Genomic DNA, 12,751 nt, shown 5'->3' with positions numbered 1-12,751 from the left:
TGCTCCTCTGTTTTATAGATTTTTGGTTCTCCAGCTATCGGACTCGGGATCTTGAAGTCGAAGTCGCCCACACTATCAAAGGCTCTTTTGGGTACTATTTTGGTTGAATTTTGGTATGGCATGTATAGGACTACCCATTGTTGTTTTTCGAGTACTTTATGAAATGTATAAGTGTACAGCCATGCGAAAATGGCTTGTAGAAGTGGAGTATGGCATTAGACCATTCGTGTTTATGAATGTATAGATGGTTTCATGATGTAACTATAGTTGGAATGGAAGTGTTGAGCAAATGATCAGCCATTGGAATGGCTAAGTATGATCATATGTGGGCATATGTATGACAAGGCCCTAGTTGGTCCATGAAACCCCGAAAATAGGTAAGGTTTACTTTGAAAACAGAGGCTGACAGCAGCAGTGGTGTGGATTGGAAAAATCACAAGAATTCGTAGGAGTGGAATTAAATAGTGAATAAATTATGTAATCGAACCTTGATGAATCTACTTTCATATGAAAGTAACGAAACAATCATATGAACAGTACAGTAAGAGATATTCGGGTTCTTGTGGAACAGGGCCAGAACAGTTTCTGGATTCCCTGTTCCGATTTTGGAAATTCACTATAAATTGACCAGAGATAATTAGGGGTCATTACATATATGTATGGATTCCTCTCTGAGTCTAGTTTCCATAGAAACAAACGGCATCAGTATTGAAGCTCTGTGCAGAGAGATATCCAAGTCGTAATGGGAAAAGGTCAGTGTAGTCGACCCCTGTAACATGGGAGACTTTGACTAATAAACTGTACTAATTGGCCTGATCAAAAATTATAGAAAAAAATACATAGGTGGGGACATGAGTCTAGTTTCAGGGAAAAATCACAAAACTGATTTTCGAGTTGTGAAACTCAAGATATGATTTTTGAAGCGACTAGTACTCAGACTGGGCAGTGTCTGGAAAAATTTTTCAAAGTTTGTTAACATCTCGTGTCCGACTCCAGTGTCGGTCTCGGGTTCGGGGTGTTACAGTTGGAGCCGATGACGAACCCGTCGTAGAACTTGCTCCGAACCAATGATGCTGAGGCAGTCATTGTGGCTTCTTCAAACAAATTTTCCTACTCCTCACCCCCACCAATAGTAGCTATGACTTGTTGGCAAGTCTAAACCATGGCATGTACTCCATAGAGGTTGTCATGTTCGATGTGAAAAAAGGTTCGCGAATGGGTATGAAATTCAAACTACGATCCCAAATGTCGATATATTCCTCGTGGAATTCCCACCAATTTTGTAACACCCCTTACCCGTGTTCTAAACCGGAACAGGGTACGAGACATTATCGGAACATAATACATGCAAACGTAAGCATGACATAGAATTTTTTTTTTTAAAAAAAACATACATTTTCATGTCCTATAACCTGAACAACATTAGTTAACATCAACGGGCATATACAAAATGAACTATTAAATTTTGAAGACCAACATTTCAGGCCAATTTAATTATGACATATAACAAAAATAGCCAAGTCATCTATACATGCCATAACTCCAAAATAATGTTTACAAAATACCAAAAATTATTGATAGTGCGGATGGATCTCCGAAGATCTCCGAATCCCGAGCTGGCCTAGTGACACTATAAGACAAGAGAAAGAAAAGAGAGTAATCGTAAAGCTTAGTAAGTAAGTACGTAAGTGATATACAATTTATCAACATATTTCTCAAAATAAAACAATCATAATAGTACATAATCTCATGTTTAGGTCAAACTATTTTCTTGAGTCACTGTCACTAAATTATTTATATCTAGAGTTGCGGAACTCTGAATTTAAATCTGTTAATTTTATCAAAAACTAGACTCATATAATTTCTTACCATAAAAATTTTAGAATTTTTTGTTTAGCCAATTAGTACATTTTAGTCATTAAAGTTTCCCCTATTTCACTGTCTGACAGTTCCGACCTCTTCTTAGTAAAAATTAAATATCTCATAGTACAAAACTGGGATAATGTTCCCGTTTGTTTATATTAAAATTATACTCATAGAATATTCTAGGAATGTAAATTATAACCCATAATTATTTTTATACAATTTTAAACAAATTTTCTAAGTAAGAACAGGGGATCTCAAATTCATTCTGACACTGTCTCACAAAAATTAAAATATCACATAATATAGAACTCTTTTGCTCCCCCTGTTTATTTTATATGAAAATAGACTCATTAATATTGAATTCCATAATTTATTTAAAATTTAATTCAACTTACACAATTTTTTGTGAATTTTCAAAGTCACATAACTGCTACTGTCCAACACTGTTTTACTATTAAAATTCACTCTTACATAATTTCACTTAATCCATTTTGTCTTATCGAAGTTCACTCAAATATTAAGCATATTGCTCAAAATTTTCTTAAACATATACCTGCACTTATTCATCATATAATCATGTTCACATGTATTTTTACTTAATCGATTTTCCCGTTGAACTCTTCGGAATAATAACTGATACTCAGTTGCTTGCACATATTTTCACACTTGTAGCCAAAGCTATCTGGTACGCATAGTAGCCTGCACTTAGTAATACACATGCGACCAATTATCCGGTACACGTAGTAGCCTGCACTTAGTATTACACATGTGACCTAACCATCTGATACACGTAGTAGCCTGCACTTAGTACTACACCCGTGATCGAAGTTATCGGGTACGCATAGTAGCCTGCACTTAGTACTACATATGCGACCAATAATCTGGTATACGTAGTAGCCTGCACTTAGTACTACACACGTGACCTCACAATAGATCATTCGTATCATTTCTATTCCGAAGGCTCAACCGGGAAATTCCTCACTTTCCAACATGTTACAATTTATTCATAGTCCTTTTTCAATTTGCAATTTACAACAAATAATCATTCTATAGGCAGCCACATTTCATATGATAACAAAATATAATAAAATAAAAAGAATCGATAAATTATTTACGTACAAACTTACCTCGGTGCAAAATATAGAAATGTTGCAATTTAGTCTGAAATCTTTTCTTTTCCCCGATCAAGGTCGATTCCGCGTATTTCTTGATATATAATAACACATTTGACTTATTGATGTCTCACATTACTCAAATTACTCCAAAAAATCCTATGGCTAAAATTACAATTTTACCCCTAAAGTTTCACAAATTTATGATTTTGCCCCTAGGCTCGGAAATTAAACTTCATCCTATTTTATCATGTTTTATGACATGTTGATCATTTTTCCCTTCTATAGCAACATCAAATTCACACTCTAACATGTACTTATGAACATTAGGTATTTTTTACCGATTATGTCGTTTTACTCGTTTTCACGTAAAATCGCTTAGCAAAAGTTGTTTAACACAATTTAAAGCTTCATATTCTACCATAAAATATCAAAATAAACACATTTCACCTACGGGTATTTTTCCAAATATAAACCCTAGGTTAAATTATTGCTAGAATAAACTTAATCAAGTTACTGGGACTCCAAAAACGTAAAGAACATTAAAAACGGGGCTTAGAATCACTTACTATAGAGCTTGGAAGCTTGAAAAAAACTCTAGCTATGGAGAACCCTTGAAATTCCAGCCTAATGAAGAAGATGAGCAATTTTTTACTTGATTTTTCCCTTTTTAATTCATTTATTAACTAAATGACCAAAATGCCCTTTTAACTAAACTTTCAATTTTTATCCATGTAAGCCCATTTTTGTCCAAAATCATAGAAATTGGTCAAATTTCTATTTAATGACTTATAATTAATATTCTAAAGCAATTTCATGCTAAAAGCTTCTAGAATGCAAGTTTTGCAACTTATTCAATTTAGTCCCTAATTTCTAATTGGACACTTTAGGCATAAAATTTCTTCATGAAATTTTCACACAATCATGCAACCACATCATAGACCTCAAAATAATTATAAAATAATTAGTTATATCTTGGATTTGTGGTTTCAAAACCATTATTCTGTTTAGGCCCTAAATCGGGCTGTCACAAATTTTCATCGGTTTTCCTCTTCAAATCAAGCTTGTGTAGTATCAGTCAATTTGATTCGTGCATCTCTACCGTCGTGTAAACTACCAATGGCACCCTTCGCGTCCCACATACTCCGAATGGTCAAAAATTCAGATGGGACACATTCTACGATATCTGGATCAAAGTATGACATTCATTCAAACTGTAGTGCACAATTATAATTTTTGTTATCTACAAAATTTTAAATTCCAAATCATTGCGTAATTATTATAGGTTTGAAATATTCAATAACTAACATCGGCTTCTAAGCATTGATCTAATAGCAACCGGATATCTTGGAATTGCTTTGATAGTCCCACATAACTCGGCCATGGTTTCACCTACTCAAACAATATGTTAATTCAAACATATAATAAATAACATTTACTATGGTAACTATATATTATTATGAAATAAATTATTCTTTGCCACCAATGAGAATTTATAAGGGGTGTCCACTTAGGGACATGAAAATGGTAGCCACCACCACGCCCATGACTACAACAGGAGCAAGCAACCACTGATTGACATCTTATCCAGTTTCGTCACTCGAAACAACTCTCTGTACAACGTGGCCAAAACAATTGATCCCCGACTCAGTTGACCACATTCTTTGAAGTTGACTAGGTGTAGTAGCCACCTTATGTGTACTAAATTTTGAGATTTATCAAGCATTAAAATGCCCCCGATTAACCTCAAAATCAATGCTTGGGCGTATTGTTCTTTGACGATGTCAGTCGCGTTTGGAGGAAGGCCTTTGAAATTATCTTACAACCATCTTATCTCTATCCGGCCACCTTGAAACTTGTTTGGCACCTTCTCTAAAAATGTCTTGCAAAGGTCCTATTTATCGGGAACGACCACTGACCCCATAACGATTGACCCATCCACAAGGAAACCGAGTTTTAAAGCTCTGTCCTCAAGTGTGATTGTACACTCACTGCATGGAAGATGGAACGTGCATGTCTCAGGTCTCCATCTTTTCACCAACCCGCTAATAAGTGTAGGATTCAATTTACAGCCCCCAAGCATACGAGACGCATGTAAGAATTCCACATCTCAAAAATAACCATGAGTTTCACTAGGTGCACTCTTTAAAAAATTGTGTATGAACCCCTCCAAAACACGATCATCTGCCTATTTATATCAACAAGATAAAATAATTTCAAAAAAATTAAAATTTTAAAAACTTTAGAATTAACTTAATTGAAAACAGTGTAATTTAAAATTTTTCCTTTCCATTACCGATTGAGTAGCGGAAACGTGCTTGTCATCGAAACGAATAAGTGAACTTGTCATTCATGAAAAATTAAGCAAAATGAATAATTAATAAAATTATAAAATAGAACTATAATATTTTATACATATTTATTGGAAATTTTCTAACAAATCTCGAGAAAATTGAGGGTTTAGAGAGATTAGAGAGAGTTGAATTTGAATAAAAACTAGTCTGGTATTTATAGGAAATTAAAGTTACCGTTGGGCTATTTAAAAATTTTACCATTGTCGCGTTTGAATTTTTACCGTTGGAGAAATGATCATCAAAGAAAAACACGTCTAAATGAGCGCGCTTTCAAACTTTTTCTCCAAAATTAACTTATTTTATTAAATATTAAAAAACACGACTTATATAGACAATTAAAAAGAAAGGCATATTTAGAGAATTTAGCCTCCTTGCCAGTTTTTCTTTTATGAAAAATATTATCTATTTTATGTTTATATCACAGTGACCAGGAGATATGTCGTGTACTTTGCTTTGCATCATTTTAGCGACGCCGGAAGATGGGATGTAGTTCACATAAATTATTTTGTGTTGCTATGTTAATGGGTAAAAACTCGAAGAAGATCAACCCAGAGGGAAACCTAACTCTAAATTATTGTAGTCCGAAGAAAAGAATGCAACTTCCACCCAACGCTAGATTCATCACCGTATGTACATATGACATTGTGCAGTTGCCTGGAGGCAAAGGCAACGGCCAGACGCAATGCATCCTCCTCTATATTTTAACTTCTTGTTTTAAATTTCTAGTAATACCGGAGCCGGTGGGCCTGGTGGGGTGGCTACTGCATGCACACCATAATGACATCTGTGGATTGTAATTGTCTATATGCCAACGTCCTGCCGTAATGCCATGCCATATTATTCATCTTCATTAATTTATTCCAGTGGAGCTTAGCTTATTCCTCTCTCTCTCTCTTCCCCCTCTATGCCACAAAATCATAACTCCATCTACCTGTGAGTTTTATATAAAAATATATAAATACAATTTATAACTTAAAAATAACACGAAAATTAGTCTACGTATCTCTGAGTTCTTTTGAGACACATCTTTCTCTCACTCCATTAATACCACTAAAGAAACACCAATCAGCATCTCTAATCACTTTGAATTTGGAAACCCTATCAACTTATCTTGTCATTACCCTTTCTGTTTGTAGGCCTTTCCATGGGGTCTACTTTGTGTAAAAGCTGAGGTACACTTAACCTAACAAGCTTTACAACATTAACTTCAATCATCACTGTCGTCCATTAGCTAATCAAGTTGCTTCAAAACCATTGGTACAAGGATAAGCGCTTACATCTCATCTCATTTAAGACTATTTCTTTTGACATCATAAACATTCAAGCCACTTATCTCTTATTTGGATGTTACATTGGTGAACTAAGACCCACTAGGTGATGTGCTAAAATAAGGCTATAAAACATCCTCGTTTCTCTTCTACTCGTACTGCTCATTCTCCCTCCCTGTCACAACCCTACATCCAACACTTTCTTCTTCAGAAGTTTTTACAATCGGCAACCAAAAGTGGGAAAAAATCAAAATACTAGGAAAACTGAATGCGACCACCACCTGCAGTCCACATGTCCCCACCGCTTTCTTCCGGGGAACCACAGATGTCTTCCACTTCAACCTCAACATGTAGGTGGCGGCCTTACTCCAACTCTAATGGCTTAGAAGCTAACGCAGCCATAGGGTTAGTCATTCTCTTCTGTGCTCTAATATGCTCTCTGGCTCTCAAGGCCGCCATACGCTGCTTCCTACGTGGCGGAGGCCATTCTCGCAACAACCAACTTCCCCTAACCCAACAACAGCTAGAGCAGAGAAAGCCAGTCCCAGAAACAGCTGCAGCACGCATGGTTGAAGCTTCAACACTGGTTTACTCAACGGGGATGAAGCTGGTAGGAGCAGAGCCTGAATGTGCTACCTGCTTGTCTGGATTCGTGGAGGGAGAGAGGATTCAAGTGTTGGGCAAGTGTAAGCATGGATTCCATGTACAATGCATCCAACAGTGGTTGTCTTTTCACTTCTCTTGTCCCACTTGCCGTTCTACTTGTCTTTCTCCATCTCCATCGTCGGAAGAAACTTTCGACCAATGCGTTGACAACATTTCCCAACCAGTGGCGCCCCAGGGGAGAGCGTAGCAGCTTTGGATGCTCTTCTTCGTAGGGTAGGGTAAACTCGCTCTTACATTTTCCTCTGTAATTGACAAATTCGAAACCTTTTTTTTTTTCTTAGAAATCGGAGAAATTAAAATGATGTCAAGGATGTCATCCATTAGTCAGAATTATGGTTGATTGAGACAAAAGAACTGAAACTTGAAAATTATAAAATAGTAGTAAGGAGACTGGGTTTGCGTGAAAGCAGAGATCAGCGGAAATTAGAATGTTTTGGGTTGAGTAGTGACAGGGACTATAACATATCAGTCATGGTGAAGAGGCTTCTGGTTGCGAGGTAAAAGCGTGTGCTTGTTTAATGAGTGAGATTCCCTAGTTATTAGACATCATAAACCATTGGTACAATTTTTTGCTATCATAAACTGGTATATTACTGTCATTAATCCTGGAGCTTCATCACTTTGATTTTCTTGAGAAACAACATGGCTTCTACCCCGTAATTTTATGATACTTTGACTTTCATATTTATCCCAAATAATTTTGAAAGAAAATTAATTGATTTTTTTTCGATTACCTTCAAAGCCTCAACTAATGGTAAAGAAATTGAAATCTACTTTGGACTGGTAAGTTGTATGATGAAATATTATTATTATTTACTCTAAACTTCAAATATTTTTGGTAGTCAATGTAATTCTCCTTTTTTCTTTTACTTTGGAATTTTGAACTTAATCTCTCAATTTTTTTCCGAAAAAAAGAAAATCTCCCAGATTTGTTGATTGTAGTGTGATAAGCAGTAAAAAGGAAGGGTTTGTTATTTTGGCTGTCAAATTCCTCCAATTCTTTAATTCAAATATTGTCGGCCATATTATTTGCACCTTCTTCAATGTCTCTGTTATTTTAGGTAACATTTACTTGATTCATAATCCTTATCCTACGTAAATTATAGTAAATTTTGAAACACGTTAGTCATTGTGAATCAGCATTGCCCATGTGTGATCCAAAATCTTTTGAGAGAATAAATTTCTGCAGCACCATCTTCGTGTCTTGTAGGTAAAAGGAGAGTATGAAGTGAAACTGAAAATAACTGTCATGTCAAAGTAGTAGTTTCAAATTGAAGGTATTTATCCAGAAATCAACAAAGCTTTTTTATTTATTTATTTTCAAGAGAAGATTATTTTGTTAATTTTTTATATCGGACGATAACTGAAGTCATGTTCCAATTGGAGCAACCTCACATTTCTTTATTTTCCTCTACTTGGACACTTCCCTAATTCTGCTCTAAGTTTTACATCCACAGGAATTCCATGAGTTTAAGCTACATGGGAAAGCATTGAATAATGCAAATTTCTCTTGCACGCTACGAGTAGCCCATAACTTTTTTTCTTAATTAAAACCTCAGCAAAAACTTGGTTCTTATTATTGCAAACAATCATCAATGGAGACCAACTACTAAACTTTTTGGGTAAATTAAGAATATTGAACCAACTTCACAATCTTATCCACATCATCGGTCCCACAATGTCTAATAATTTATATACTAGAAATCACAAGCTTTCCAAGCATTATACTTCTAACAATTTCGCTTGCTTAAAACTATAATTCAGCACACACAAAAAAACAATGCAAATGATTGTTAAAACCAAGCAACATTCCTATCATTATAGAATAAAATAATTATATGTAAACACTACAAAGCATGCTAGCATATAACAATACTTATAAACCATATCTCATACATTCATGATGGACGAAAATAAAAAAACAAACAAAACAAAATGAAAACCACACAAGGTAACAGCAAAAGAACACAAGCACATATCTAGAAGCACTTCCTATGAACAATGGCAGGCCCAGATTCGTCATACTCCGCTTTTGATATCCACATCTACATTCAATGCAAACAAAACATATCATTGGAGTTAATTGAAAGAGTAACATTGTCTGAACTCTGAATAACCAATCCAAGCATAAAAAAGCAGAATATCATCTATGGGAACAACATTATCATCAGAAGCATTCAACGTAAGATGCAAAGCACATTCAGCCCACCTACTTCATTCCTTTTTTCAAAATGTTGTTGTAGCAAACGCTTCTATGTTTCATTCTTTGGCTTCTATGTGTATTTAACAGTGCTATGTGATGCTCAAACCCTTCAGTCTTTTACATTAGGCATGCAAAAGTCACTTCTCTGATAAAGTAGATGAAAGACAAACTAAAGGTAAAACAAGCTTGTGAATGCAATGTAAAACATAATGCATACCTGCTGGAATGTACTAAGAGAAGCTAAAATAGACCCACCAATCCAGACACTGTATTTTCTCTCTGGGGGTGCTACCACCTTAATCTTCATGCTACTTGGTGCAAGAGCTGTGATTTCCTTGCTCATTCTATCAGCAATACCAGGAAACATGGTGGATCCACCACTAAGCACTATGTTACCGTACAAGTCCTTTCTAATATCAACATCACATTTCATGATGGAGTTATAAGTGGTCTCGTGAATTCCAGGAGCTTCCATTCCAATAAGCGATGGTTGAAATAAGACCTCAGGACAACGGAAACGCTCTGCTCCAATGGTTATTACCTGGCCATCAGGTAGCTCATAACTTTTCTCAATTGATGAGCTGCTTTTCGCAGTTTCAAGCTCCTGCTCGAAGTCGAGTGCCACATAAGCAAGTTTCTCCTTGATGTCACGGACAATTTCTCGCTCAGCAGTTGTGGTGAATGAGTAACCCCTCTCTGTCAGGATCTTCATCAAAGCATCTGTTAAATCTCGTCCAGCAAGGTCAAGCCTGAGGATGGCATGGGGAAGTGCATAACCTTCATAGATCGGAACTGTGTGACTGACTCCATCCCCAGAATCCAGCACAATACCTGGAAATAACAGGCTTGTCAACAAATTATCAATCAAACTTTGAGGAGAATCATATTGTCCAAAGAAAAATCATCATACTACTACAAACCTGTAGTTCGCCCACTAGCATAAAGGGATAGAACTGCCTGAATTGCAACATACATGGCAGGAACATTAAACGTTTCAAACATTATCTGCGTCATTTTCTCCCTGTTGGCCTTAGGATTGAGAGGTGCTTCAGTAAGAAGCACAGGGTGTTCTTCAGGAGCAACACGAAGTTCATTGTAGAAAGTGTGATGCCAGATCTTTTCCATGTCATCCCAGTTGCTAACAATACCATGTTCAATAGGGTATTTCAATGTGAGAATACCTCTTTTAGACTGAGCCTCATCCCCCACATAGGCATCTTTCTGCCCCATCCCCACCATGACACCTGTGTGTCTAGGCCGTCCAACAATACTAGGGAAGACAGCCCTAGGAGCATCATCTCCAGCAAACCCAGCCTGTTTGAGGAAATAAGTGAGGTTCTTAAAACTTCAGACTTAAAAGTGAAAAAAACACATGCACCAGAAAATAAGGATCATATTGCTCTCACCTTAACCATTCCAGTACCATTATCAACAACAAGAGGCTGAATGTCTTCGTCTGCCATACTTCAGATTGACCTAATAATAGAACACAATCAGACCATAAGACAATTTGAAGATATTACAGGGCATTGATTATAACGGAAACGAGTGCAAAAGTTTCATGCAAGACTAAACCAAATTGGTACTTGGGAAAACATAAGCTTTCTAAAATTTCATAAACAAAACATAATAATTGTTTAAAACTTCATTGCAGTTCTTAATTGAGTCATCAATTGTTACAGATCTAACTGGTTAGCTTCAGTCACTAAAAGTTACTGTTAGTAGTAAGTAAAGGCACCGATCATCAAAATCCACAAACAAGATTTCCAAGCAGATCGATCAGGAAACCAATACTCAAAAGTGACTACGACAAACAAAATGGTTTCTACAGCTACTATCACGCACAGTAACTTTTCATTATAAAATCTTTCACATGTTCTTGAGTTTGAACAGTAGCAGAGGCTATGAGAAACTCAACGGTAACTGACTTTAACCTCTCCCCCTTCCAAAGATATCAGAATCAAAAGCAGAACCACAACTCAGAGTTGACAATTCATAATCGGAAAGTGAAAGTGAAAAAGATAGTTCATAATCTAAAGAAAATGAAACAGAACATACAGTTTGAGAGCAAAAGAAGACCAAGTTTACCTGAATAACCAAAAAAAAAGTGACGGGCAAAGATGGCATAAGGATCGAAAAAAAATAACAATAATAGAAGAAAGTGAAAGGTAGAAGGAGCAAACCTGAGATTGAGTGGGAAATGAAGTGAAGATGAGAGGCAGGAAATTCAGAAGAAATGCGCAGTGCAAGTAAAGAAGGAAGGGAATTCTAGAATAATGGGGGTTATGGCAAAAGGTAAGTGGACCGCTACTTTTTCTGTTTTTGGCTGTCTTTTTCCTCACCGAATATAAAAAGCTTTTCCCTTTCCACAAATTACTTTTTATTTCATTCTTTTTCTAGTGACTTAAATACTCATAAATGTCTGAATTCTTTTGAAATTTATTAAATTAAACCGATTTTTTAAATAATTATAAGTATAGGCTGATTAAAGGAAAACGCTTAGAAAAACACTTCTTTTCAGTTAGGGTTTTTCAGAGTTGATTTAGGGTTTGTATGGTTTTTAAATACTAGGGTTTTGTGTTTAAGGTTATTTTAGGGTATAGGGTTCAAAATTTTAAATTGTGAAAATATTTTAAATAATAATTGTAATTATTGAATTCATAATTTAAAATCTTTATATTTACATCAATCGTATATTTGAATTTCATTATGCATATTGATTCATAATTGAAACTCAGAGTACTCAGTTCTGATGTAAAATTAGTTTTTAAAATTTTTACATTTTTTTTGAAGCGTAGGTTGATCCGATATTTCATTCAAATAATTACCGATTCATAACACGAGTAGTTCGCTTGAGGACGTAAAAATGGCAATCAGTATCGCACCCATGACTGCAGTAGTAAAATGCAACCACTAATTTTGTTTTTTCGTGGTTGCGTCGCACGACATATCTCCCGGTACAATATCACCAATATGATAGACCCTTAATGAGTTCGTCTGCTTCTCTAAAGTTAATGAGTTTCAGCAACCACCTTAGATGGATGAGTGTTCATGACTTGTTCGGCATTAAGATACCCTCGAGAATCTATAGGATGTACGCTCGAGTGTGTCATTCTCTTTCGAGTTCAGTCGAATTCTCAACTAGCCCCACAAAATTTTTTGTAGCCAACTCATTTCGATTCGACCTCCATAAATCGTCTTCAGAACTGAACCCAAAAGTTCACCGCATACGTCTTCCCAATCAGCAGAATAAATAGATCCAGTGACTACTGACCCATCCAC

At 35.8% G+C, this 12,751-nt stretch overlaps 2 protein-coding genes across 7 annotated transcripts; one reads left to right on the top strand and one right to left on the bottom strand.

The window, feature by feature from the left end:
• The first annotated feature begins 6,594 nt into the window (after positions 1-6,594).
• On the top strand, positions 6,595-8,867 carry LOC107947075 (RING-H2 finger protein ATL79). Its single transcript, XM_016881627.2, has one exon. The coding sequence runs from the start codon at positions 6,869-6,871 to the stop codon at positions 7,451-7,453; it is 585 nt and encodes a 194-aa protein (XP_016737116.1). The 5' UTR covers positions 6,595-6,868; the 3' UTR covers positions 7,454-8,867.
• Positions 8,868-9,059: 192 nt separating this feature from the next.
• On the bottom strand, positions 9,060-11,841 carry LOC107947058 (actin-7). 6 transcript variants are annotated; one of them, XM_041074479.1, is made up of 7 exons: positions 11,653-11,814; positions 11,528-11,557; positions 10,876-10,945; positions 10,390-10,783; positions 9,687-10,300; positions 9,476-9,583; positions 9,227-9,311 (listed from the first exon to the last, which is right to left on the bottom strand). In XM_041074479.1, the coding sequence occupies exons 3-6, from the start codon at positions 10,930-10,932 to the stop codon at positions 9,476-9,478; spliced, it is 1,173 nt and encodes a 390-aa protein (XP_040930413.1). In that variant the 5' UTR covers positions 10,933-10,945; positions 11,528-11,557; positions 11,653-11,814; the 3' UTR covers positions 9,227-9,311. The 6 variants fall into 6 exon arrangements, with proteins under 6 accessions (XP_016737106.1, XP_016737099.1, XP_040930415.1 ...); XM_016881617.2 differs by lacking the exon at positions 9,476-9,583 and having other exon boundaries at positions 9,060-9,311; XM_041074480.1 differs by lacking the exon at positions 11,528-11,557 and having other exon boundaries at positions 11,558-11,814.
• Positions 11,842-12,751: the final 910 nt, after the last annotated feature.

Source organism: Gossypium hirsutum, chromosome A08, assembly GCF_007990345.1.
Source record: "Gossypium hirsutum isolate 1008001.06 chromosome A08, Gossypium_hirsutum_v2.1, whole genome shotgun sequence".
In the NCBI taxonomy this organism is placed as follows: Eukaryota; Viridiplantae; Streptophyta; class Magnoliopsida; order Malvales; family Malvaceae; genus Gossypium; species Gossypium hirsutum.
This window is presented reverse-complemented; position numbering and strand designations above follow the sequence as displayed.